Genomic DNA, 24857 nt, shown 5'->3' on the forward strand with positions numbered 1-24857 from the left:
CCCTACCTTACCGTGGTATAAACCCTACCTTGAATTAGAAGAAGAAAATGAGATAAATTTTTATGGCTTTATCATAATTATTGATATTTGTCATTCATTCATTATTTTAAGTTCATGTTTCCCCTAGCAGAGGCAGAGGGCATCCACAGTGCGTCTCCATCGCGATCGGTCCTGAGCATCTCTCTTTATTTCACTCCAGGTCTTTCCGGTGTCTTTCGCTTCGTCAATGACAGTCCTCCTCTAGGTTTGCTTTGGACGGCCACGTTTGCGTTTTCCTTGAGGGTTCCGTGGGCTTGCCTCGGTATATGGTTGGGATCCCTCCGGAGTGTGTGGCTTATCCAGCTCCATTTGCAACGTTTTATCTGTTGTTCGATTGGGACTTCATGACAGCGTTGCCAAAGATAACCTTTGGAAATTTGTCGCGCCAGTAAATACCGAGGATATTTCGAAGGCGTCATGAAGTTGATGAGAGATGGGCTTGGTGAACTTCCACGTCTCACACCCATACAGCAATACGGTCTTCAGGTTCGACTGGAATATTTTGAACTTAACTCTCCGTGTCAGTTTCCGTCTTTGCCATACGGATCGAAGCCGTGCAAAGGTTGCTCGTGCTTTGGCGATGTGATATTCTCTTTAGTCTCCCAGTCTCTGACACGCAGCTCCCGAGATAAGAAAATTTGTGGACGCGTTCCACTACCTCTGTGCCAATTAGGAAAGGGCCTGAGCTCGTTACCCCACACCTCATTTCTTGAGTCTTCCTTCCTTACTTCCATATTCATTTCTTATTTGTACTATAGGCATAATAATATGCATATTGGCTGCTCCTGTTGCAGCAGTCATGAATGGAGACGGCATAAACAAACAGAAATTAACAAACCCGCATAAAACTGTATACAGGTCGGACTAAAATAACCCGGGGTCGAATATTGCGAACACAAACCCGTCGTTAATACATTAGACGTAATTATTTATAAATACTATAGTTAATACTTCATCTTTATGCACACAGCACATTGAAACATGCAAATTCTATAGCCGTGGAATTTTACTGAACCATTTGTATTAAACCCTACTTTTTGTTGTTACGGTTTCACGCCTAAACCACCGAACCGATTTTGATAAAATTTAGTACAGAGATAGACTAGAGCTTGAAAAAGGACATACATACAGGGTACCTTTTATTGCAAAAAACAATAAATGAATGGGTTGAAATAGGGGACGGCAGTTTGTATGTACATTCGTCATTATCGAAGGCACTCGATAAGAAATAATTTATAAATATTTACGAGTATTTTTGAAACTTTGACCTACATGGGGATGAAATAGGAGATTATAGTTCATAGGGCAATACTGTTTAAGAAAAAGAAACTCTACAATGACAAGAGATATGCGCTGTATAATATGAAGAGCGCGGCCAGCAGCGGAAAGAGCAGTTTGTATTTGATTATTTGAAAAGTAACCTAAAAATAAATAAAGAGTGCCCAAAGTAAGTATTCAACGCGGACGAAGTTGCGGGTAAAAGCTTCTGTTTAATAAATGAATTCCAGCGTTCTGATTGAGCTTATGGTATGGTGGAGATATCTGAGCGGCACGATGTTGTAATACTCAGGGCATATCACTTACGTCTTGCACTTAATTATAAGTAATCACCTATATATATAAAAATGAATTGCTGTTCGTTAGTCTCGCTGAAACTCGAGAACGGCTGGACCGATTTGGCTAATTTTGGTCTTAAATTATTTGTGGAAGTCCAGTGAAGGTTTAAAAGGTGAATAAATATTAATATGCTCGGAATTAAATAAAAACAACAATTTTGTTTATCGTTTGATATGTCCCCCGTCATTCAGAAATCAAATTGAAAGAGTAGTTTAAAATGAATAACAAATTAGAATTATTCATATCTATCTCTCTTTCTCAGGAGGTAAAAAATAAACTTAATTTAAGTTAACTATAGTTGGTAGATTAATAACAGATGGTAACTATCTATTATTTTTATGTCGATTGATAAATCTTAAGTTTTGACACAATTTAAATTTCTGAACCTAACCATAATATTTTACATTTGACAACCAATATGTCGATCCATCCTCTATATCGATCAAACGTGGTGTTATGTGAACACCACGGCCCACATTCTCTTGCAGCGTCATAGGAGCATATCCGGCCTTTAAAAAAGGTGAACGCTCTTTTTTTTTCAAGGTATCCATGTCCTATGTCCCGGAAACATCGCACAATCCACAGCTTTGTGGTATGTGGAACAAAACCGACACACATCCAGATGGTGGGGATGATGTCCTTATTTGTGGCGTGTCGTGCGAAGGTAGAATTCAGCGACAGGGATCAGGTGAAAAAGCTCTTCAGAACACTACCCGTGATAAATGCGATAGAAGACACACAATGAAGCGACGTCTCTACACAACGACAAGTGATCCAGCCGTTCACAGGGCACTGGGTCCTCGATAATTCGAGCAGCTTTGCGTTGCACGCGGTCAAATTGTTGGAACTGACACTGGGCGGCGCCAGACCAGAGATGACAGCAATCTTCATATGTGGCAGGACCTGCGCTTATAGAGCGCTAAAATGTGGGCCGGCTTGAAGTATTGCAGTGCTCTAATAATGACGCCCAGCTTCTACGCAGCCAATTTGGCAATCGTTCGGTGTTATCGATGAGCGTTGATTCGAAAAATCAGGTTTCTTTTAAAACTTGAGTCTTCTGCGGGTGAAATTGGGCAAAAGAGAGAGACCAGACCAGAGAGACCGACTTATAGAAGACTTATTCAAAATAGTTTAATATTTTCAAATTTAAGACAGGACAACGTCAGTCGGGTCCGCTAGTATTTAAAATTATTTTCAATTGATTTTCTTTCCAATTGATTGCATCACATGCTCATCTTCAACGCAACTGTCTAGCCGTACTTATGCTTACTTTAATTATCCAATTAACAATTTGTTATGTTTTTAAAGTGATAACCCTCACGTCTGGGATTGAATTCACAAGTGAGTGACGTATCGTTGATAAAATCTTGTATGCTTTGTTCAACTCTCAGGTTGTCGCTTCATCTACAGGATCTACTTTACACTTGATAACCTGCTCAACCCCAATATTTGCACATAAGAAAATTGACTTGAGATGTCGCTCTTGCAAATCTACACAATTTGTTACGTTTTAAAGGGATAACCCTCACTTCTGGGATTTAATACAGAAATAAAATTTGAAAACAAAATTTTATGAACGATGCGGGACTCGAACCCTCGACTTCTCGCGTTCCGAGCGAGTGCTCGTCCATCTGAGCCAACTCTTCGAGGGACGAATCGTCGATAAAATCTTGTATGCTTTGTTCAACTCTCAGGTTGTGGCTCTATCTACAGGATCTACTTTACTATTGATAACCTGCTCAACTCCAATTATTGTATATTAGGAAATTGACTTGAGATGTCGCTCTTTCAAATGTAAACAATTTGTTATTTTAAACTGATCTGCGATTAATCATACAATTATATAGATGGAGCCACAAACTGAGAGTTGAATAAGACATACCAAGATTTACGATCCGTGCGTCACTCGATCGGTTGGCTCAGTTGGTAAGAGCGCTCGGACGGAAACCGAGAGGTGGCCGGTTCGACTCCCGCAACGTTCATAAATTTTGGTTACTTGAGAGCCCTAAATAATTACATTAAAATCTACAAGAAAAGCAGTTAAAAATCAGTGCCATAACATCCCACTTCCATCCTACGACACGAATCTTCCGGTTAGGTAAAATAATAATAAAAATGCAGATTTTACGCAAAATCGAATATAAAAACACTGTAACAATTACACACGTTTTAATCCCTTAAAAAGTGTTTTATTCAAATGTGTAACACTCGCGTAAATCAAAGAAAATACTATTGGATCCATATTATTTTCGCCAACATACAGACAAAAGCTTACCTGCTCGCACCTTTCCTCAATCTCCGTCATCGCAAAACAAATATTAAGATATATTCGGCACACGAGTGATCCACAGGAATAAGAGACTTGCAATGGGCCTGGAAATATACTTCTATACTTATTGGTATGCACGTTTTATGATTAAAGGCCTTTCCACACAGTTGCAGCATGCGTTTTTCTGCTTTATGAAATAAGTTTAACCAAGCGGCCCTAAGGATTTTATGCGTTGGCTTATGTTAAGAACCGGAGCCAGTCTCCTAACGCCAACTTTAACAACCCTCCAACAAGATACTCTAGGATGCTATCAACTCAAACAGACTTCTATTTCCAAATCTATTTTTTTTTTTAACTATAGTAGTACTGCAGATGCTATGTTACTTGCTACACACTTGCCATGTTCTTCAGTATGATGGTAATTAATACGCCCTGCCCATTACAATACAGTGCCGCTCAGGATTCGTGAAATCCCCAAAATTCTTCACCTTGAGACATAAGATGTCTCATTTGTCCAGTATTTAATTTCAATAGCTACGGCGCCCTTCAGACTGAAACACAGTGTTGTTTATACATTACTGCTTCAAGACAGAAATAGGCGCCGTTGTGTTAACCATAATCTAGCCGGCATCCTTTACAAAGGAGCCTCACTGGTCGAAGAAACTAGTTGTAATGAAAAAAGCGAGACAATACTACTTGGTGAAGGGCATTGGCCCACCCCTCATTCTAGTGTTTGGTATAGTGCAGTTTTGTTCTCACATGGATCAACTTTATTCTGGTGAGCCAGTAAGAGCTCCATCTTTTGACCAAGTAGAATGCATCGCACTCACTCACAAGCTGTTCGAAATGTCAGATATTTAGTAACATGAGAACGATTCGATTCCGATGCGTTGCGTAGAAACCTCAATTCATTGTGCATCAAATTCAAATATGTTTATTTGAAGTAGGATTTAAAACCACTTGAACTTGACCCCTTGATTTGAACGTCAAAAACTACCACCCATTCGAAAAACTATGCATTAGATCTGAGAAGTAAAAAAAACAACATATAAGACATCTTCTGACGTAGAAAAGATCGCCGCATGAAATTGAATTTTACAGGGAGTGTTACCAAGTACTTTCTGGCACAACTTTGTACTGTTAAATATCTAGCAGTGCAATCCATTCTCTCAAATGTCATACTCATCTTAAAGAACTCGCAACAAAGCTAAAGCTGTGGCTATCGCTTACCATCAGCTCATTATATCTCACGTAAATAAGCAGCATAATCAGTTCTCTTTTCTTTTTGTAGGAAGTATTAAATATATGCTAAAGTAAAGACTAAGTCAGTCAAAGTCAAAGACCAAGAGAGTGCAAAAGACGAAGCCAATAGAGAATCAAGTTAAACAATGAAAGAACCAAAGCTTTAGAGAAATGCTTAAACAAATTATTCTTTATGTATTCATTGTCCAACAAACCAATTTACTTGTAGTTAACGAACGGGAACACTATATAAACATTCGAAAAGAAAACTACGTTGAACAAATTCATTGTATAAAGTGTATAAAACGGTCACAAAAATTAAAAAAAAATTGATAACTAGTTTCCAATCGTAATTATAAAATTATGATTTTTTTATGTTCACACTTCAATAAATAGTAGTCAATTTAAAAAAAAAGTTGAAGCCGTATCATCTTTTCTTTACACTCTTTGGGTATTGATATAAATCAGCGATACTTTAGCAATACTTCGGTATGAAAGCGCCTTTATATTTAGTAAATATCCTCAAGTCCCAAGTCTTCGATATAATTTATTGACTGTGAAGAAACGTATAAACGAGTGACATTCTGCTAGTCTAAGGCCACATAACGATCCAGAATTTAAATGAGAAAGGGTGTCTTTTGCCATTTTCAGAATATATAAAAATATAGACTGATGTTCCTTTGTTTCTCTCTGTATCCGCTATTCTAAATCCATATTTGACAAAAGCTTTTTTGTACCTACTAAGTTTTAAAAGAATATTTTTGTCGGTAGATGAATTGGTTCAGAAGATAATTTGACAAGCATATTTATTAGCGTTCGTCTCTCTCAGCGCGGTCTTTGTTTCCCAAGTTGGTAGTAGGTAAATTAATTGATGTTAAAAAATATTCAAGGAGAATAAATTTTGAGACAATAATTGCTTTTTATGCCTTTTTAGAATGGATTTCCTTTCTTTATTGTATCATACTATGCGTTTTAGGAGATATAAACTCTCACTTAAATAATTTATTTAAAATAGTATTTTAAAATCACTGAACTGAACTGAAAAGCAAAAAATTCGAAAATATACTTCAGACATGAGAAGAACGTGCGCCAGAAACACTAGCTCTATCAAGATAGCAGTAGCAGATTTCAGTTTGAAAAATAGCAAAAATTGTAGCTTATTTGATGCTAATTAATTCCTAAGACGGCGATTTTGTTGCGTGTGTCGTTTGCAAATAATTGCTACTAGCGCTAGTTCGATTTAAAGCTAGCATAGAAACACTTTGAAACAACGTTAATAAAATTTTATTTTTCAAATTTTATTCGTGTATTAATCCTAGAATTGAGGGTTATCACTTTAAAAAAATAGCAAATTGTTTAGATTTACAAGAGCGACATCTCAAGTCAATTTCCTAATATGCAAATATTGGGGTTGAGCAGGTTATCAACTGTAAAGTAGATCCTGTAGATGAAGCCACAACCTGAGAGTTGAACAAAGCATACAAGATTTTATGACGATACGTCACTCGAACGGTAAGCTCAGTTGGTCACCGGCACGGAACGCCGCGGCGGAGGTCGTGGGTTCGAGTCCCGCATTCTTCATAAAATTTTGTTTTTCAAATTTTATTTGCATAGAAATATAGTAAATCGGTGACTATCTAGTCAACCGGAAGCCAAAATTTTTAGCAAATTGTTACTCAAGGGGAGTACAATAAGTAATACTTAAAACTGCTATATTAAATAAAATACCAAATTGAGTTCATGCTATCTTGAACTTCATTTGCACCTCAATTGACCGATTTTATTTGTTACTCAAATAATATAAGAAAATACCTAAAACAACAGCAACAAAAGAGGAAATTAAGATCAGCCGATTTATATAGTCATCAGCGATTTCTCTAAAACAGGTTGAGCTCGATTTGCTGAACAAGAAATGCTCTGAAGATTTTGTTGCTGATATAAAAACGGCCTATTTTTCTTTAAGGAGCCAGCAACAAATTGAAAACTACAAATCGTACAAACTCTATGGTATAAATATAATTAAGATGTCTCTACCATATAAATAATAGATTTATATAAAGTATAATATTAATCTTTGTAGACTCTATGTTCCAGCTCATTTCCAAAACAACATGACCGAAATATTATATTTTGTATTTCATGTATGTCATCATGAGATGTCCCGACAATTCACGTACACATGAAATAAAAACTATTTCGAAAACAGAAACATCTCAATATTATGGCGGAATGATAGTTGTTTCCGGATGTTTCAAGTAGTGTGTTCTCGTTCAATTGTAAGTTAATTGGGTCGTGTTTAATTGTTGCGGCCTTCAGTCCGAGGACTTCTCTCCAATATAAATGTTCTTGAGAATTTACAATGCAGGTCCTACATACATCTATATACACCTTTAAAGACAATCGGCCTAACAAATTAAATTGGCACAAAGTTATAACTAAGCATAAACCAAGAACATGTAAAATGTTTACAAATAGACATTTTACTTACGAATGTCTTATTCGGAAATATAACGTTTCCCGCGTTTATTTGCAAGGCAGCTTGTCATTAGGAAAACTTCAGAATTATCATTGTATTGACAGTGTTGTCAACGATATTGTAAACATTTTGCATATTCTTTGTTTATCATCAGTTATAACTTTATACCAAGTTAATTTGTAAGCCCGTATACCTGCGAACTAAGTTAATACTACATTTGCAGCATCACTGTAATGACTAGGCCATGGTGACGTATCTAACAATACTAAATACTTATATACATAGTTTGGATTGTCCAGAAGCATTCTTCATAGTCTAATTTTCCACAATAAAATTTATTATTTTATAAAAGTGTACACCAAACACGTAAATGCAGCACTCGCTCTCATATGCCAAAGCCTTGGTATTCCCTGAAGGCCTTAGAAGGTGTCACTACCGTTGAAGTGGATGGTATTTTAAATTGAAAATTTGAATAGAGTTAAGGAGTCCAAGTGACAAAATAAAATCTTAAATTCATACAGATTCCATCATTATTAGATAACTGTCAGCAAATGAGACTTGACAACTTATGTCTCAAGGAGTGTAGTTGTAGTGCCGCTCAGAATTTTTGTGTTTTTTCAATAATCCTGAGCGGCACTGCATTGTAATGGGCAAGGCGTATTAATTACCAACAGCTGAACGTGCTGCTCGTCTCGTCCCTTATTTCCATAAATGTGAAGTTTATCAACAATATTGAAACGAGTGTAATCGATGTCCACTCGTATCCTAAGTAGTTTTTTATAAACTACTAGTGGACCCGACAGACGTTGTCCTGTACACACGTCTTAAATTTGAAAAATCGGTCCAGCCGTTAGAAGTAGGTCACTAACATACACATGAGCAGGAGAATTATATGATATTAACGGAATTGAGGATCAAAACTAATCTCAAATTCACTGGAACACACAAATAAAAATCATCAAAATCGGTCCAGCCGTTTAGGAGGTAATTCAATTGTGAATCTAAACCATTATCGAATGCACGTGAAGACACACAGAAAGTTTCATTAAAATCGGTCCAGCTGTTTAGGAGGAGTTCAGTTTCAACAATTGCACAAAAAAAATATATTAAGATAATTAAACTACAGTGAATTGAACGCTTATATATTAATAGAGAAAGTCCACAATGTGATTCTTTAGATGATAAAAAAAATATTCCGGTAAGATAATTTATGCCGGCACTCCCGGAGGGCAACCCTTATTTTTTAATTTTCTATCGAATATTATAAAAATATTTGTAGATTTTACTTTTTCATTTATAATACTTTTAAAACTGTGATATAACGTATTTAAGTAATTATGAATGCTGTGGTAACGTGCAATTGAATTAACTCTTAAATAAATTTAATTATTATCAATATATAAATATAAGTAATTTCACTAAGACTGAGACTGCCATAACTGAGACTTAACATCTTATGTCTCAAGGAGACGAGCGCAATTGTAGTGCCGCTCAGAATTTTTGGGTTTTTCAAGAATCCTGAGCGGCGTTGCATTGTTATGGACAGGGCGTCTCAATTGTCATTAGCTGAACGTCCTGCTCGTCTCGTCCCTTACTGTCATATAAAAAAGAAAGTTATACGGGACAATGAGACATGACAGAACACGAGTATTTGAAAATGAGACGCAGATTATGGGCTAAAAATAACTTCAATTGGACGAGATTATTGTTGTCCGGTTGTAAACGGCTTACATGTTCACATAATAGTATTCTAAACAATAGTTTATTCATATTTTAAATGGAGGATTTATAAATACTCCATCTACATAACTAACTGTAGGGTAACCAACGTCTACAATGAAATTTTTTTTTTATGAAAATAAAGGACGAGACGAGCAGGACTTTCAGTTGATGGGAATTGAAACGCCCTGTCCATTACAATGCAGTGGCGCTCAGAATTATTGAAAAACCTAAAAATTCTGAGCGGCACTACATCTACGCTCGTCACCTTGAGACTTAAGATGATACGTATCATTTGTCCAGTAATTTCACTAGCCACGGCGCCCTTCAGACCGAAACACAGTAACGTAGTGCTTACACATTACTGCTTCACGGTAGAAATAGGCACCATTGTGGTACCCATAATCTAGCCGGCATCCTGCGCAAAGGAGCCTCCCACTGGTAAGACAACGATTATAAATCATGAGTTTAGTGTGCTTGGTAAGTACTACATATTATGTTCACTTTCAACGATTTTATAATAGTGAAAGGATTCTAAGGTGAAACTTATCGTGTGTTGTCTCCAACTTCTTTCCTGATCTTTGTATTCTGGAAAACTCTATTCGCGCGATATGCCTCAAATCGGCGCGATTTTGGCACTCACGCAGCATTATGACAATGCGTATTATTTTATGTGTAGCAATAGATTGCTAATATTTAGAATGATTTGAGTGAATGTATATGAAAGCTATTGAAACAAGCTATAAGAACAGGTAAAATAAACCATCTTACAAACACAAAGAATTTGGTGAGGGAGTAGGGTGCCGTACGGTACTTTCGTTTTTGGTGTATTTGAAAAATCTAGTGGCGTACTGCCGATTTGGTAAGGTGTGGTTCGATTCCTTTTCACTTCAGGCAGAAAAATTGGTATGATGCATTTTTAGATACTAATGTGGAAATCACGCATAATATAATTATTGATGATTATACGAAATACATAATATTAATACTATAAACAAAAATTCTAGGAAAAAAAATCTCGACGGATCATTTATCAGTAATTGCATTGGATTTTATAATAAGCTCCCTGAAAACATGATGGAATAAATTTCTTATATTAGATCAAGTTATATCAAACGAAAACTTATTACAAATTAAAGGATTATTTAATTGGATTGCTCTAAAGGTCTTGAACTTTCAATTCTTTTAATAATAAACATACACTTTGAATAAAGTAGTCAACTTTAATTTTAAGTAGAGGTATTGTTGAGGTAGTGAGCATTGCTTAATAATACACATTTATGATTGTTATTTGGTTGAGTTCTTGCTGCAGACTTTGTCATTACGTCGTTTCGTATGGCTCGTTTCCTTCCCAAAAATATTGTCGCGGTTGGTAATGGCTGGTCCATGCGCTATGCCTCTATACTCTATAGTAACGCAAGAGTTTTATATTTATTTATTTTATATAGGCACATCAGCGAATTCTCCTGAAAGTGTGATAATCATACTGTAAACAGGAACAAATATAATCTAGTTATGCCTACTACGCGTTTAAAGTCTGGTTAGTCTAAATGTCTTCGATCAATTGGACACGTGTCGCGCCTCTACACGGAGCATCCTCCGGAGATGTCGACTCCTCAAATTCTGGCACGAGACTGAATTTTTTATATTAATTATATTTGAACATTATCCCAATAAATATAATATGAATTTGAATTATTATTGACGTGCGAGTTGATAATGAAACATTGGCTCCATGTAAGACCATCTTTAGGCGTGCGGTGCTAAGAATAGCAACGTTTTATATTAATGTGATCGTCGGAGGGAGTCACGTGGCGCGGCCGTAGGCGTATCTTTGATGTCAAATGCGGACAAACAATATTATATTGTATCTAATAATTTTTCAAAATTTTCCATCAAGTTTCCATAGTTAGTCATACCCAATTCTGTGTTCTGTAGGCATGTCTACCGTTCAACTACCTTTTATATATGTAAAAGGGTCTGACGCTTCAGTTTAACAGTTTCTATGTAACTTTGACTTCCATGAGTATAGGTAATAAGAAAAATTACCACAACTAGAGCTAACCATGGGACTCGGTAATTCTCTGCGGACAAACTCTAAATATACAATTATTTTACCTTTACTACACTGCTCTGGCAACAACAGAACTATAGTTCTGTCTCTACCATAGTAGAATTTAGCGACAGAATTCAAACAGCGCTATGCTAGAATTTAGCGACAGAATTAAAACAGCACTGTGGTAGAATATAGCGGCAGAATTCAAACAGCGCTATGGTAGAATTTAGCGACAGAAATCAAACAGCGCTATGGTAGAATTTAGATACAGAATTCAAACAGCGCTATGGTAGAATTTAGATACAGAATTCAAAAAGCACTATGGTAGAATTTAGCGACAGTAATCAAACAGCGCTATGGTAGAATTTAGATACAGAATTCAAACAGCGCTATGGTAGAATTTAGATACAGAATTCAAACAGCGCTATGGTAGAATTTAGCGACAGAAATCAAACAGCGCTATGGTAGAATTTAGATACAGAATTCAAGTCATACAGCGCTATGAAGATAGCCGATATACCGATAGCTCATATTTATACAATTTCTCTATATTCGCCTTCATGAAATATTCGATACAAGGCTAGATACGGTAAGTACCTAGCGAGTCGGAGTCGCCCACCGAGTGTTCCGTACCTACCCATACCTATAAAAAAGGGAAAAGGTTTTCTTTTCATTTTTCGTTATTTATATCAAAAACTATAACATAAAAGTAACTAAAAAACTGTTTTAAATTGTGGCATTAGCCCTTACGTGTATCGGGTATCGAGGTAACTACGACATGACACGGTAAACTTTTGAATTGCTAAATTTGGACCGCCGCGGCTGTTTGCATAAAGATCCTATTTTATATTATTTTTAGTTTACAAATGTATATTTTTCAGGCTTTTACTTATATTTGTTGCATAAGACGGTAATACATACCTAATTTTATAGTTGTAGATCAAAGATGCCCCATAAATTTCGATTCCCTTGAGAGTGTCAAAATATACGTTTAAGCGGCTTAAATCTGCTTAGCTTTTTAAAGTTAACTAAGAATTTTACTTGAGTGTATGGTTTTAATTTCAACTCGATACCTACACGCGTTCCCGAGATAAAGCGTCTTGACAGACAGACTGACTGACTACTAGACAATATTATCTAACTTTTTACTATTTTTATAAAAAAAACTGCACTTAAATGAGTCAGGTATTCTAAGGCCTCTATCCCAAAAAATCGCCAAAATAGCGCATAATTGAAACCATTTCTTGACGGTTTATATAAACCTTATATTTTTACGAAAAATATCTACAGAATATGTGAAGAGAATTGATTTTTTCTTAACATTTCTATTTTTCATAGATGGTGCGAAAAAAATCCCCAAACCACCCCTAACTTTTACAGTCGGAGCCATGCTAATCATTCAATCTATATAAAAATTGTACCAAAATTATTAATTGAATATATCAATACAATTTAGCATGACAAAGTTTTGTTATTTTTGTAAAAAAAAATTGTATTATGTTTGTAATAAATAAAAATGCTTCTAATTCTGAATTAAATCGCTTTACTCTATTCCTCAAGGCCGTTGGCTCGGTCCCCAGCCTTAAATGAGTTATTTATTCCTTTTGGTATGTGAAGCGTAACGCATCCATAATCATTGCTACTGATGGTAATATAATATATAATATATATATCTTATATCTTTCAACAAGCAATTCTTGTATATATATACAAGGTGAAACTAAATGGGTATACTATGCTTTGAACCAGACATTCCTTAGGTCATCTCTAATGACTATGTGAAGTCCGAAATGAATTAGCATTATATTTTAATACAATATTTAAAGTGCTAAGTTTTTGCAAAAACTATGATTCCCTCAACCCTAATCAGCTGTTTTTTTGAACTCTCTTTGACCTTAAACAGATGAAAAACGTAGATGTGTCATAATATCAGATAATAGTAAAATGCCTACGATTCATTGCAGCTTTAAAGCAATTTGTGTTCTCATTTTGCCATGAAGACAAAGTTATTTTGTATGTGCATTTGCTTTAGCTGACATTGAAAATACTTCTAAATTTGTATTTACTGTAGTTATGTATTACCCAATAAAGATTTTTTTTAATTCTAATCTAATTATGAAACATTGTTATGTTAGTATTTACTCTGATTTCCGCGAGTGTTACAAATTTAAATAAAACACGTTTAAAAGATAAAAACTAGTGTAATTGTAACTGTGTTTTTACATTTTGTGTTTATTTAAATATGTTAGGTTGAAAAGATCGGCCTGTCTGCGTTAATACTCTTTGAATTGTGCTTTGAAACACGATATTTACTGCTCTGTGTGTGTGTAAATGTCTATTCTAAAGGCACCCTACACACTGTACCATTTTTAATTCAAGGTTCGAAATTAAATGAGTTCACATTTTTGATAAGTTATTACGTAAGCACTTCAATGTAGAATTATTTGAAGTTTTCTTCAAGTTACATTGAAAATAATTCCAAATTTGTAATTGTAGATTATGGGTACCACAACGGCACCTTTTTCTGCCGTGAAGCAAAAATGTGTAAGCATTATTATGGTTTGGTCTGAATGGCACTGTAGCTGTTCTTATTACTGGGCAAATGAGACCTGACATTTTAATTCAAAAATGTTTTAATCAATAAAGATAATTCTAATAGACTCCTATTAAGAAATTGTTCTTCACGGATTTTTTTTGTCAAATATGGATATCTTTGACCATCCTCGTATTAATAATATGTACTCCATTCCCGGACCGGGTTTTGTACCCGGCCTGGGTATGGAATGGGGCAGTTACTGAGTTTTTCGTAGGAAATTTCTCACTAGCAGCCCATAGTTCAGAAATGTAGATGCTCGGCCCCTATAACTTGGGAATTAAACATAATGAAACGTGGGTGGAAAAAATACACCTCTAACCCTTCAGGAATACAGATGTGAAACTTTATGTTTAAGTCCATAGGTAGGTGACCTCATTATGTTTATAAACAAAGGCCCCACCTAAAACTGGCAGTCTCCTTAAATTTAGGGTTGTCTAAGAAAAGAAATTGAAAAATATTATTTTTATTTTTATTTCGTAGGGAAGTTTTTTTTTTATTATTATTATTAAAACTTAAACATCACCATACTATTGCATATGACCCAAATAACGTACCATTGAAGGGATGTTATACCCTTTCTGGTTCACGTTGTATATATATATAAATATATGTCGGAGAATTAGAATTTAAAAGTAATATGGCCTGTATGGTTATATTCTACTCTGTCTATTGGGATGAACTTATGGCGTACGATCTTTCAAAGTGTGTTTGAAGCTGTCACTGTGTACGTCACTGTCGGTGACGTGATTGAAGCTAGTTATTATTGTCCATCAGTAGAGCGCTCATTGAGAGGTCGCATTCGTCTTCAAGCTAGCGCCCGCACTGTTTGTGCGCACTGATCGACTTAAAACAACATGGAGAAAACTAACACCGTGCCGCCCGATTTTAAATCCAAACAAATCTCCGAGATATATTTATATATACTCTGAATCTCGGAAACTGCTCCAACGATTTTAATGAAATTTAGTATACAGGTAGTTTCGTGGGAGAGTTTTCAATTTTAAAAAATGTAGTTTTATCCGTGTTTTAATGAGAAACTGTCACATATTAGAATACAAAGGTAAATTTCGTAGCTCATAGTTCGTTTAGCTCAGATGGGACATTGGGTGATCCGGAAAGCGGAAGACCCGGGTTTGAATCCAGATGTCCTAATAGTTTTTTTTTGTTCAAGTTTTGTACATTCTTAAAAATCCAAGCAAGGCTCGCTCGTCCGGATATTATTGTTAACGATAGCATGGTTATGACTCGGATCTTCGAAAACTTAAAATCGGTTCCGCGTAAAGAAGATTGCACATCAATTTATTAACGATCGTTCCCAATATACTATCTACACATAGAGATAATTACTACCTTCTACTGTCAGTAATTAGCTGTCAATAATCTGAAGCTGTCCCAATATACCCGATAAGTCATTCTTATCGCCTTATATTGGGACGAGTGAATTGCAATTTCCATACAGACTTCTATCGCTGGTAAGCTATACGTCCTCCCATTGACAGACAGCGTGTACGGATAAGGTGAGTTACCGCTGATAAGTTTATTGGGACAGAAAAGTCAACGATAGTTAGTTTTTATCTGAAGTAGGCCACAACTGGATAAATACTGAATATTGGGAACGGCCGTAAAGCGGCGGCATATAATAATTATAATTGATCTTATGAAATAATGGGAGAGAATGGATTCCTCTCAGGTATCCCTTTGATGTCCACTCGACTCGAGGCAACATCGTCCCAACGGGTGTTACATAGCTGAACGTGCGGCTCCGTCAACATCCGTTCAATACGTTAACAAGTTATCACATCAAAACTGTTTATTAAAAAAAACGCAGAAAATAGTAAATCAAGGACAACCAAAATTCATTGTATTTCTTTTCCCAGCCAAATAAATGTCCGACACGAATTAAAACGATAATAGAACAATGACCGATAAATACAATAATAATATGTTAGTTTGTCGCGCGTCTAACGAGCACGGTATTTGGCAACACTCACTGTCCCGATGTAAATAACACGACGTAACCACAGAGCTGCGTAATACCGTAGATAGAGCACAACAAATTTGTAAGACTATAAAAGTTAAATGTATTTATTTTATTTATTTATTTTTATGAAAATAAGGAACGAGACGAGCAGGACGTTTAAGTTGATGGTTACTGATACGCCCTGCCCATTACAATGCAGAGCCGCTCAGATTTCTTGAAAAACGCAATTTTCTGAGCGGCACTAAAATTGCGCTCGTCAACTTAAGACATAAGATATTAAGTCTCATTTGCCCAGTAATTTCACGAGCTACGGCGCCCTTCAGACCGCAACACAATAATGTTTACACATTACTGCTTCACGGCAGAAATAGGTCGCCGTTGTGGTACCCATAATATAGCCGGCACATAACAGTTTAGACTGCGTTAAAGTTTATGTTTAATTGTGTTAAATTTAATTTGTACCAAAATTCATGGACTATGTGGAACTCGAACGGGCGCCTCTCAGATTCCGTTGGAGTACTCTTACCAACTGAGCCAACCGTCGTTGTACGAGTCCCGCATCGTCCATGAATTTTGGTACATAATAAATTTGTATATTTAATCCTAAAACTGTTTAATTATCTTGTTATTTATTATTCTATTAGCCGTTTCGACATTGCCTGAGAGGCGTATAACGGAGGTTCTCCCGTTACACGCCTCTACGTTACGCACCTTACGGTCAATCGCCGACTTTATGTTATGAATACGAGCGAATGCCACAGTTGGGTCCATATTAAAATTATTCTTTGTTGTTGAACCCGGGAACTTCATTAAGTTTAAGTACCCCATCATACATAAAAAAAATATAGTTTTATTTGTGTAATTAATCCTAAAAGTGAGGGTTATCACTTAAAAAACATAACAAATTGTTTATTCATTGTTGTATTAATCCAGCTTCGACTCTGCATTTATATATATATGTTAAGCTTTAATTCGTGTGTCAACCATGCTAGACCAACCTCACCATCTTTCTGGATATGTTTAGGATGCTCTTGTAATTCCTCCAGTGTCTTGAGACAGCGTAAAAAAGTAGAGTTTATTTATATATTAGAAGAGCTATAAACTACATTCATAACGTTTTACTCCAAGCGCAAATATAAATACAAATTGATATTAACCGCTAATAACTGTTAAATTTCAAACCAGCTTCAAGACTTGATTATCTAAAGGATATTATTAAAGATTAATAATTTTCTGTTGTTTTTGTCCTTGTCGATATGGGAGCTCGGCTTTTGCCAAATTTCTTAACTCGAACTCAACGGAAAGAACTGTTTTATTGGTTGGTAATGATTTACTTTGGAGTGTTAAAATCTTCAATTCTTAATATTTTTTTCTGTTACATATTTTTCTGTAGGTATGTATCATATTTTGTATTTTCGAAGGAAATTTCAAAAGCTTGTATGTATGTATGCTATAGCTTGTAAGTATGATATAATTTATTATTATGACTTTTAATTTCTCTCGCTCCGTCTATTTTATTTCGAGTTCTGAGCACTTTTATTTTTGTTTTTATAACACCTGTAGATGTTGTGTAAAACAAAAACAGTGTGCTAGATTCAAACAGTTTCATTTTATTTTAAAAAACTTCTCTTAAATTGAAATAATTTCTTCATATCGGGGCTTTCCCTTTGTCTAGTTTATACTGTTACGTGTCAGTCACAACATTATAATTGCATAAATAATTTTTATCTACACCCATGCTTTAAATCCTCTATTAAAGATTCTGAAACAGTTAGCTTATTGCCAACATTAAAACAGCCAATGTTCTAATAACCATTACATCACCGAAAAGAGTGTTGTAATGTTGTACTGAATTTCATAACAACACTCCTATGTTTTTTTTTTCCCTTCATGCGCAAAGAGTTTCAACATACAGCCACATTCTTATTGCTCGATGCGTGGTATCTGTATGAATTTCAAAAAAAGAACATTTTCGTTTACGCGCGCTCCACACTCCCAGAACGTCGCGCGCCGTAAAAAAAAAGTAGGTTATTCGAATCCCCGCCATTTTTCTTCAATATTTTATTGTTTTACTTACAAAAAATGAGCGATTCATTTTAAACGCTGCAAAAGAACATTATATTCGAGTGAATTTTAATTATTGCACTATACAAAATGTAAATTACTACTAAAATAAATAATTGTTTCATTAATACTTATTTTATTTGTATATAATCAGTAACAAATGATATTAGGTTACTACTAGGACTGGTGTTTTAATGTTAGCAGTAAGCTAACTGTTCCAGAATCTTGTAGAGGATTCATATGCTGGGTGTAGATAAAGTCTTGTATGCAACTGTTGATAATTAGGTATTAAAACACTCATGTGATACTATTATCACACTCGGCTTCGCCTCGTGAGATAAATCCACATTCGTGTTTTAATACCCCTTATTACACAACAGTTGCATAAATAACTATTACCTACACCCATGCTTTAAATCCTCTATTAAAGATTCTAAAACAGCTCATTGCCAACATAAAACACCCAATGTCCTAATAACCATTACATCATCCAAACGAGTGTTGTAATGAAATTCAGTACAACATTATATTATCCGTTTTCATAATAACACTCCTTTGGATGATATTATGGTTACTAGGACTGGCGTTTTTAATGTTAGCAGTAAGCTATCTGTTTCAGAATCTTTTATAGAGGATTCATATTATGGGTGTAGATAAAGTCTAGTATGCAACTGTTGATAAAGGTATTAAAACACTCATTAGATACTATTATCACTGGAAATTACGTTTTCCAACGTTGCCCTAGAATCGCGCGCCTGGTCCCGAACGGGGGAAAAATCAAACGACTTGATAGGTTGATAGACTAAATTTTACTCTGGTGGGTCTTCCGCGTAGGTCCTTACGGGCCTCGGGGTAACTGTTCGGGGCGATGGCCCCTTTCAGTAGTATAAACGCCGCCTGCAACTACAGACGGGGCACTGGGTGGGACCGGTTGGTCCGTGGTGTCATGTCCGGTGGTATCTTGCTACAGTGCGATCAAGCCCGCGTAGTGTCGCGAGCGATCTGCGGACTGCAGCCGGTTTGTAGGTCCGTGGTTAGCTTGCGCCCGCCGCTCAGCGAGGTCGAGCCCGCCGGTAGTGTACCGGTGAGCGCCCATTAGCCAGCGGCGAGGAAGCAGTCGTGTCCTAGGAGACTAGGTCACGTGGTAGTCCTCTTCTGTCCGGCGGTCGTCGATGGTATGGCGCGATGCCACGCAAATGCTGGGATCGCGCTCCATCAGCGCGCGCGAACATAGAGGTGCTCAGGCGACGAACGAAGTCGTCCAGGCTCTCCATGCGCAGGTCTCTGGAGATGACCTGATTTCGTACGAAGCGTGGTGCTCCGGAGATGGTGCGGAGCGTCAGCGACTGCTGCACTCGCAGCGACTTGCGACCCGTCTCGCTTGTCAGCGCAAACCAGGCGGGGGCAGCGTAGGTGAGTCGCGTGCGAACGTACGCCTTGTATACGCACAGCTTCGTACGGAGAGGCAGGTGGGACGCCAGCACGGGGCGGAGAACGTTCCGTGCAGCGCGCGTCTGAGCAACCACGTTCTTAACATGGGGCCGCATCGAGAGTGTCCTGTCGATGGTCACGCCGAGGTATTTGGCCTTCGGGGACCATACGACGGTCTCGCCCATGAGTGACACCGGGGGCGGCAATAGGCGCGCCCGCCCGATGGAAATCGCCTGAGTCTTCGCCACATTGACCTTGAGTCTCCAGTCCTTCAGCCAGGTGGGAATCGCGTCCAGTGCTCGCTGCATCTTCAGCGCTGCATGCGGGGCATTCAGCGAGGTGGTAATGAACGCCGCGTCGTCGGCATACAGCGCTAAAATGGCGCCGTCGCCGGGCGACAGGCAGCTTCCCTGGGGCACACCAGCTCGGATGGGGCGCTCCGTGGACAGAGCGTCTTCAACCGCCACTTGAAAACGTCTGTCTTCCAAAAAGGTGGCCACAGTCTTAACTACTCGGCGGGGAGTAGTAGACGTGGACAGCTTGTACACGAGGCCGGCGTGCCAGACGCGATCGAATGCCTTCTCCATATCGAGGAATACTGCAACGGACTGCTCTCGCTTGTTGTAGGCGGTAGCGAGATGGTGCAGTACCCTCGTCACTTGTAAAGTGGTGGTGTGTTCGGCACGGAAACCGAACTGTTCGTCGCATGGCTGAATTAAATTTTAGTGATAGTAGTACCATACTACTGTAATAACATAAAACAGTCATAGCGGGTTTTACAGTATATGTACAGTGCCACCTAGTTTAGTTTAGGGTAAGCTATATAATTTAACATAAAAATGTAACTACATGAAACAATCACATTAGGGTTTTAATACACCTTAGGCCTTATTACACAACAGTTGCATAAATAACTAATTACAAATCGAAGCAGTGAGTAACACACTTATGACTATGTAGGTACCAATAATTTGTTTCAAACTAATACTGTTAACAAAGAACTACACTACAGTTATCGTATCTCTTGTTATAGATATTGAATGTTCTCTTTATCGCTCAGTACCTGAATACGTCATTGAACCAAGTGCGCCTCTATACGTAATATACCTGTAAGGATTATTCTTAAATGATAGCAAACAGTGTCATAGATAATAAAATGGCTTACGAAAGAGTCTATCAACAAAACTGCAATAAAGCTATGGTCAATCTATAAATAATTTGACTAGTGCTTGACGACTCATTATTGTTCAATTGTTCAGAACCCTGAAATGGATTAAAAGCCACAAATAATCTGTGAGTATTAGTACCGCTGTAACATGTATTTCAATTTGAAATATGTTTACGCCATAACCGCAATGACGTCACGAGGTTTCATTAATTCGATTTCTTTGACAGCTCGAATCAAGAAAGTATCTGAAACAACTGTAAAAACAGTATAAAAGATTTATAGCGGCATTGTCTTCCGTTTAGCTTGTTTTAAGTCTGCTTTGACGCTTTGTTTATTTTGAAGGTGGCTATTATGAAAGTTGTACAATGTACGGTTAAATGGAAGCAACTATTAGCTGCGACATCGTTCATTTAAGGCGAAGAGTAAGCAGAAAACACGCAAACATGGTGTTTTTAGACAAGTTTTGTGGTGAAAGTACAGCATTTGGAGCTATAAACACCACTTAATCCTGTTACACATATCCTTAAGTCTTATTTGTAGGTTGCTAATGCTTGCTGTTGGTGATAGTTATCACTGCCGAGCCTTTTTGAACTACCACTTTTCTTTGAAGTTAAACAAGTTTTTTGGCACGGCGTGACGCATTTTTTTGGTACTTCTCTCAGAAAAGTTATTCTTATAGCTTGTACTTTTTTGTGTAGGTTAATTTATTCAGAATAGTAGTGAATAACGAGGATTGTAAGCATATAAACTGTTTTCCACGCAAGAATTTTTAAAATATTGGCTTTGTTACATAGATGGCGGGCCGGCAGCCGTGAACTCATATCGCTCAAGGTCGCTGGCATTTAGTGTCGCCTTAAACAGCAAACAGTAATTATGTGGGCCATACTGAAAGATTCCGCACGGGCCATTATTTAAAAAACAATTACGGTATTTCAAAATGAAACACTACATTTTAGTTTTTAGTAATGAAAATAAGGGACAACACGAGCCGGACGTTCATCTGATGGTAATTGATACGCTCTGTCCATAGCAAACGCCGCTCAGGATTCTTGAAAGACCTAAAAATTCTGAGCGGCACTACAACTGCGCTTGTCACCTTGAGACGTAAGACGTTAAATCTCATTTGCCCTGTAATTTCACTAGCTACGACGCCCTTCAGACCGAAACACAGTGATGCTTACACATTACTGCTTCACGGCAGAAATAGGCACCGTTGTGGTACCCATAATCTAGCCGGCATCCTGAGCAAAGCTGCTACCCACAAGCCATCAAAAGAAAACTTGTAAAAAAACCAAGTCAAGATATTTCATGTTATGTGTAGGTAGTCCAAATTCAAACCAATCCAGTCAGCTAAAACCGCTAGGTTTGCAACACATAATAGGTAAAAGCAGTGGCGGATTTACAGATTAGCCGCCCGCAGGCTATTCAATTTTTGCCGCCTCAAAATTATGATATCTTAGTCCACAAAATCATATCAATTTTCTATCAATAAATTTCCAACTTTATGATTTGTGCTCCATCATCCTCGTTACATCAACTTTTCCCGTATGGTTAGTATCATTGAGAACTATGGTAGCGATTCGATATTATTTCAGGGTTAACACATTTCTCGTTGTCATAGATAGACTCATATCGGTTATAACGAGAAATTGTTATTTTTATTAATAAAGCGTTTAGCAATTGTTTATGTAGAGATATTTATTATTTAGCATTGTTTATAGGACTATATTTCGATTTCTGTGAAATATTTTAATTTCTCTCCAATTTTCGAAAATCGTATTTTGTGTGTGTATATTTTTATTTTAAATTTGTAAATCGAATTAAAAATCTATGAACTAAATTTGCCGCTCTAGGCTCCAGCCTACTCAGCCTGCTGGTAAATCCGCCACTGGCCGTAAAAGATTTTATCTATTCTGTGGTTTGCGATGCATTTAGTACAGACAAGTTGTAGACTAAACAGTTTATCGACAAGTCAGTAATCGGGAACAGTTTGACTTGTGCATTAGATGTATGGCTGACAATGGCTGGTGACGCTTAAAGAAGCAAATATGAAAGCTATATTTGTAACAGAATGTAGGTTAAGTCGGAACGGAACAATCTTTAACATTTGTATCACATATTATGGTATTAAGAACAAAGAGTGCTGTAAGAATTAAGACACATACAACATATACCTTATTATCTATAAAATATTTAAAATGATTTACATATGACTTAATAATTAATAACGCTATTTATATAACTAATAATAAAATAAAACTTAAATAATCTAACAAAATTAATTAATTGTAAATAGAAAATATCATTAAGATCTCTATCGGCAGGTAAGGTGCCCATGAAGCTGGCAACGTTACCTCTTTGTATGGCCAAACTTATCCTTTGACAGAGGTACGTACCAGATCTTGGGTCACCAGTTAAATCGGTTAGACACCTGGATAGCTCTTTTCGAGTTTTTGTGCCGATGAACCCCAAGGACCCATCGTCTCCACCCCAAAGGGAACAAATATGTATCCATCACCGAGTGATGCATATTTCCTCCGCTTTAGGTTTTCGGCAGATTCCGCCGCTGCCCCCCCCCCCCCCCTCCCTCCCCCTCTAGATGAATGTTCAATATGAGAGGGGGCTAGCGTGTCCACACAAGTTGCATCCCACACCAGTGGTCTTCCACGACTCTATGTAACTTAATGACTTTAACATGTACCTTACATGTTAAAGGAAAAAAATATTATATAATGAATGAAAGCTAGTCATACACAAAAATCCTTTTTAAGTACTTGGGTACGTATTAGGGCATGATGATTAGGACTTTAATGTCATAATAAATAGTACGCACATGTTAAAAAATAAATTATAATTTTAAATAAACAACAATTTAATTTGTTAAAAATATTGTTCCTCCTCTTTCACAATCTATATGCAACATTTCTCAAATATTAGTTGCAGTTGTAGTGCCGCTCAGAATTTTTGGGGTTTTTCAAGAATCCTGAGCGGCACTGTATTCTAATGGGCAGGGTGTATCATTTACCATCAGCTGAACGTCCTGCTCGTCTCGTCCCTTGTTTTCAATAAAAAAAAATACCATCAATAGATTTTCTTTCAGACTACTCTCTGTTTTATGAGCTTTTCTAAATTTTGGATGAAGTCTTTCTCTTTTTCTTTTCCGATACTACTTCGTGAGCTTTAGCTACAGTTTTGCTCAAAGCCCTGTGCTTATAGAATTTTCTCGGAGGCTTTGATGTTATAATTTTCCACAAGTCTGCAGCACAATGCTTTTTAGTCTGCTGGATTCACAAATTTACAAGAGACGGAAGATATGAAGGAGATTTTGAAGGGAGAGTGACTGTGTGAAACTGTGTGAATGGAGCGCTGCATGCCTTTATGAACGGCCAGACTGTGCCAGAATAGGCGCGAATGACTGTCCATAATGAAGTACCTGTCGCCACGTTAATGTACGGGAGTGTGAGTTAGGCATGACAGAAGAAGCATAGAAGCAGAATTGAAGCAGTTGAGATGTGATCACTGCGTAGTATGTGTGGGGTAAGACTGATTAATAGAAATCCGAATACAATAAAAAGAGCGCGCTGTGGTCTGAAAGAAGATAATATTGTGACAAGGATTGAGAAAGGAAGTGTGTGTGAATTGCTCAAAATAAAGGTTATTTCAAGTCTATTTTTTTGCTAAGTTTTCAGAGCTGTCATAGTCTTTCTAAGTATTAAAGATCTAAGGCTTTGAACTGGTTTTCGAATTCAGAATCGCGGGATCAGAGATTGCGTGTTGGTTTATGAAAATAATATTATTATATACTCTCATTCATAAACCTTATAACTTCGCTCATAAGAGTCAAGAATGCATGGCATCTAGGCCAACCGCTTTAACCGTCAAAAAGGTATGTACATACAAATTGGAAGTGTGTATGTGTAGTAGGTGTAACAGAACGAACACAGGAACCCATATAAACATCAAACCTTAAGTCCGATCGTAACCAAATAACCGAAACCTTATACGAAACATAATTGGGTTATTCGTGTTCGGTTATTTATAGCATCGTTTCAACTTAATGCTATCGACTAATGTCAGTCTTTAATTTATAGAAAAACAAATGTTGCGCATTTATCAGATAAATCTGTCAAGTTATCTACGTCATAAAAATACGATATTCCATCCCAAATTAGTCGCTTAACTAGGTGACTATGATAAAA

At 36.9% G+C, this 24857-nt stretch overlaps 1 protein-coding gene across 12 annotated transcripts in view; it reads right to left on the reverse strand.

The window, feature by feature from the left end:
• The window catches only part of LOC126970614 (uncharacterized protein ZK1073.1), a 255934-nt gene that overhangs the window by 221970 nt on the left and 9107 nt on the right, over positions 1-24857 (reverse strand). Inside the window, exon 1 of one of the 12 annotated variants that reach the window (XM_050816724.1) lies at positions 3932-4021. The exons of the other annotated variants lie outside the window; for them this stretch is intronic. Coding sequence (XP_050672681.1) covers positions 3932-3961 — 30 coding nt within the window. The 5' untranslated portion in view covers positions 3962-4021. Of the gene's footprint in view, positions 1-3931; positions 4022-24857 lie in introns of those variants that run through there. 12 annotated transcript variants of the gene reach the window in all.

The sequence above is a fragment of the Leptidea sinapis genome, chromosome 1 (assembly GCF_905404315.1).
Source record: "Leptidea sinapis chromosome 1, ilLepSina1.1, whole genome shotgun sequence".
Taxonomy (NCBI): Eukaryota; Metazoa; Arthropoda; class Insecta; order Lepidoptera; family Pieridae; genus Leptidea; species Leptidea sinapis.